Here is a 4,706-nt window from a genome sequence, read left to right on the forward strand (position 1 = left end):
AACCGGTTTTAAGCCACAGCTTAACACTCACAGATGTTAACACTGGTCACCCCTCAAAAAACTCAAGTCTTCAGAAGTCTAAAACATCGTCATCATCCAATTCAACCTCAAGAGCCCAACCCCAGTCTTTTAGGCCCATTTCAAGCAATCTGCAACAAAGAGGAGTCTTTTGGACTCATGTACAAATGCCATTGACAAAGTCTAAAATAAAGGTTATAAAGTTTAGTTTAAAAGTACACTGGTAAATACAGGTTCACATAAAAAAAAAAAAAAAAATATATATATATATATATATATATATATATATATATATATATATATATATATATATATATATATATATATATATATATATATATATATATATACAGTGCTCAGCATAAATGAGTACACCAATAAGCTCCAGATTTGATTTCAGTATTGACTAAACTAATGTATATGCACATATATAATATTGGAAAGCATCCTATAGAAAATATTAATTTTAATGAGAGTTTTGTGAGGGGTGTATTTACACTTGATGAAACCACTGATTGATTAAGTATATAAAATTAACTGACTAAATGCCATGTATATTTGTCAGTCATGCATAAATTAATCAGGTAATATTTCTGAAATAGTACAAATCAAACAAATGTTGTTTTACATACAGTACAATAACCAATTTTATGTACAGATGAAGTCAGAATTATTAGCCCCCTTTGATTTTTTTTTTATATTTCCCAAATGATGTTTAACAGAGCAAAGAAACATTTATATATCTTTAATATATAAATGAAAATTGATGACTTTATACAATAATTAAATGTTTTCAAAAGCAAAATATGTTTAATAAGCTACCATAACAATTAAATGAAATTAGACCACGTTAAATACATTTTAGCTAAATACGTTCATTTGTTTGCACAAGGAACAATTTTTAAATGATTTTAGGCAATTTGAATAAATCCATTTTTAAAACCCAATTATTTAAATCAAACCGATTAGTTGAAAACCTTTATTGATAAACTAAATTCGCCACAGTTATTGTATTTTATTTTGAGTGTCGAAAAAACTACCCTCTATGTATAACTAACAAATACAATACAAATGAATACACTTTTAAAATTATATAATTAGACCTATTTTTACATTAGTAAGTATACAAGGCTTTTCAAACTCACTCAATGTCCAGGATCATGAATGGACTGGACTGCTCTCGGTCTTGTTCAGAGTCATAAGGGCCTACTCACACTATGCCATCCGTACCGTTCCCAGGCCTGTTTCCCGGATCGTTTGAGAAGTGTGAGTGCGCTGAATCGGGCTAAATGTAGTTTAAGGGGCTGTTTCATATGGATTTATTAATCATTCTTACTTTTCAGTGAACGCAAACTGCCGTAGATTATTGAAGACGAGAACTCCTCACAGCACGACAGCTGCGCGGCTTCATCAGACCTCCTCATTCCTGCAGCACGAGGGTTTTATGATTGTTTATGAGCGCCAAAAGTGGCGGATCTGTTGGGCGAAATATCTGAATGCGTGTCACCGCATCCCTAAGGACTGTTTGGCGAAATATTTGACTGCATGTCACTGCATAACAAACGACTGAAACGATATAACTAGAGAAATCTCCACTGTGCTGCTGAGTGAGAGAGCGCTTCTCACTGAACAGCGCAGCAGCGATGACGTAAGCGTGCCGAGGCCCGTTAGAGGTGTGAGCGCGGGCCATCGGGGGAGACGGGAGGGGGGACAAGCGTGCTTTGGCCCGGTTCGAGGCAACTGTACCTAGTGTGAGTACGGCCTAAAACAGGATCTTCTTGCTGCTCACAACCACATACTGCAATGAGGCAAAAGCACAGATGATCAGAGAGTTTATTAATGTGATATATGTATGTGTAAGTGTGTGTGTGTGTGTGTGTGTGTGTGTGTGTGTGTGTGTGTTTAAACCTTTACCTTCTTATCCCATCCAAACCGTTTGGTGTTTTTGGCAGGCATTGAGAGCCAACCTTCAAGACCGGACTCTGCGGCTAATAAACAAACAAAAAATAGTATTTAGTGTTTTAATATATTTTAATATAATAGAGTCACAACTAAAAGTGACCAATCATATAAAATTTCTTTAAGAAATGTAAGCTTTCAAAAAATATTAATCTCAGAGACAGAATGCAAAACTATACAACAAAATCTCTTATAATAAAAAGGTTTTCTCTTAGTAGTGTTAACAGGCGTACAGAAAACACATGTGTTGAGCAGTGTGAATTAATCTCAAATCTGATCACACAATGCTGAAAAGTGCGGCTGTGCTTCAAACAGTGCAGTGGTTTCCAGATTTTTGATATCATGCACACAGAACTGATGCATATATGTATACAGTAAGCATGTTTATAATATGTAAATCATATGGAAATATGTGTACATTGCAAAAGTGCAAAGGATTTTTGAATTCTAGAGAAAATAAACTCAAGCTGGATTGACTGGGGTGTTTCGAATTTTTGGTCCGATTAGGTCTAAAATTAAAAACTAAAATTAATGCATGTGTAAATGTAGCAACTTTTGCTCTTTTAAACAAATATTTTAAATTACTTAAAAATATCTATAAGAATTAAATAAACTGAATAAAAACAATATTTACTTTTTTCTTTAAGACTTTTTGTATGTTTAATAAATCTTTTTTATATGGTAAACCTGTTTTATACATTAAATATATATAAAAACTGAAATATTTAAGATATATATTTAAGTTGTGGAGTGTGTATATCAGGTTGGGAATCACTGATCTAGTGTGCAGCCTACCTAGACAGTATTTTTGGGCATTGTAAACTCATTATGCCACCGGTCATAATCAACACTGAGGGAAACAAATCCACCAAATAACTGGAAATGGTGTCTTCCATTATCTGAAATTCTTGCACTGCTCTGCCATATGTACATATACAGTGCTTTGTTGTTAGCTCTGCTTCAGCTGTATATTGGCACTCGTCAATGTCAGAAAAAAAAGAGATGACCAATCAGATGAAAGCAAGCAGGGTTTACAGTACACATGAACTGAGTACAAATATCCTTTTGAAGCATCAATTTACCACTTACAAAAATACGGAAATAGCAAAACAATTCCTATTTGAACATGTACTGTAAAGGGACCAATAGGAACTAATGCAAACTACTAACACATTTCCCTTAAATTCCAAAATGTTCAGCTGAAAAAAATTATATAATTTACACAAATTAAGCAATTCTGAACTAAATGTTAACATACTGTATTAGGCGTACAACTGAGAGTACATTTATGATTATTAAAATATTATTTGAAAAAAATGTTTACCAATCCTTACTTTTCATCTAGAATTAGGCCAAGATAATCCTTCACTATTCGATTGCCTTATAATTTATGAACATTATTAGTCTCCTCCAGTGTTCCAGACACAGTAATCCCCTTGATTATGCCCAAAAACACCGTCAAGGAGTTTAGCATTGAACTCCACACTGAATAAAGGTTAGTCTCCATGCAGGATCACCTGCAGCCTCAGGGTCAGGAGGCGTCTCATATGTAAGGGCAGGTGTTTGCCTCCACTCATCTTCCTCATCCTCCTCTTCATCAGAGTCAGAGGAGAAGCGAGGAGCGATTCGACAGGGCCGGGTATCAATACACACCGACTTGGAGCTTGGCTGGTATGTGAAGGACATAGACTCCGAGGTGTGTGAGTGTGTGATTCGCACTACACAAATATCATGACCACAGAGGAAAGAAGAAGGGGGTAATGAAGCACAAGGATGAACATTAGAAGGAAAAGTGCAAGTTTAGAAGAGAAAAGAGAAAAAAGAAAGGAAAGAGGAAAGAGGAAAGAAAGGAAAAGAGGAAAGAGTGGTGGTTATGTGTATTGATTATGTGTTGTAGAGTCAGTGAATGTTTGAAAACAAGAGCTTTGTGAATTTGGGATATACTGGATTCAATGCTCAATCGAATTTATGCAAGTAAAAATGTATTAACAAAAATTATTAAGTAAATGAATGAAGTGGATCAATACAATACATACCTGTTTTTCCCAGCATTCTCCTGTATTTTACAATTCTATCCTGCTATCATCCCGTGAGGGTATTTTCCCATATTTTAAATTTTTAATCCTGGTGGGAAATGTCCCCTCCCATCCGAGGGTTGTCTAGTTAGTTATTATGAGTATGGAAAATGTCTTTTCCTGCAATTATTCTGCTTCAGGAGTCAGACTGTTGACTGTAAGTAACACAACAAATAATGCAATAAGTAGTTTTGAAGAAAAATTAGCTTTGTCGTTGAACCCGAGAAAAACTTTGAAAATAAGCATAATGACGTAGTCTCTATGCTATAAAAATAACAATGATGAAACCATTTTTAACCAAGGGGACATATCTTTATAAGTACAGTTCGGCTGTATTATTTGTAGGTATCAAACTTTAAAGAGGTGATCCTTCCTATATGCAGCCTATACTGCCGAACCACCAGGGGACGCCCCTTGCTCTTAAATGTGAATTTTATTCAGGCATGAAAACACCTTAAAATAGATATAAAAACGGTTAAAAAAAAGACTTTCCTTTCTATTAAAGACGCTATTGCCCCTGCTACACAATCCTGAAAACACTCAGTTTATTTAACGGTGTGTAACTGTCAGATGCGTATCCATATTGATAAATAGAAGATGTTTCCCAAACATATCTGTACATGCTATTTGAAGCGAAGCAAAAGTGGACACAGT

The 4,706-nt window shown here is 34.8% G+C and overlaps 2 protein-coding genes across 4 annotated transcripts in view; one reads left to right on the forward strand and one right to left on the reverse strand.

The window, feature by feature from the left end:
- LOC101882847 (rho-associated protein kinase 2-like) overlaps positions 1 to 4,118 on the reverse strand; it is a 45,642-nt gene extending 41,524 nt beyond the window's left edge. The window contains exons 1-3 of one of the 2 annotated variants that reach the window (XM_073933425.1): positions 4,014 to 4,118; positions 3,495 to 3,695; positions 1,933 to 2,006 (exon numbers count right to left, since the gene is read on the reverse strand). In XM_073933425.1, the coding sequence (XP_073789526.1) occupies positions 1,933 to 2,006; positions 3,495 to 3,695; positions 4,014 to 4,029 (291 nt within the window). In that variant the 5' untranslated portion in view covers positions 4,030 to 4,118. Of the gene's footprint in view, positions 1 to 1,764; positions 1,817 to 1,932; positions 2,007 to 3,494; positions 3,696 to 4,013 lie in introns of those variants that run through there. The other variant, XM_073933426.1, reaches the window with a different exon arrangement.
- LOC110438435 (uncharacterized) overlaps positions 1 to 4,706 on the forward strand; it is a 28,043-nt gene that overhangs the window by 15,793 nt on the left and 7,544 nt on the right. The window lies entirely within an intron of this gene.

This window comes from Danio rerio, chromosome 20 (assembly GCF_049306965.1).
Source record: "Danio rerio strain Tuebingen ecotype United States chromosome 20, GRCz12tu, whole genome shotgun sequence".
Taxonomy (NCBI): Eukaryota; Metazoa; Chordata; class Actinopteri; order Cypriniformes; family Danionidae; genus Danio; species Danio rerio.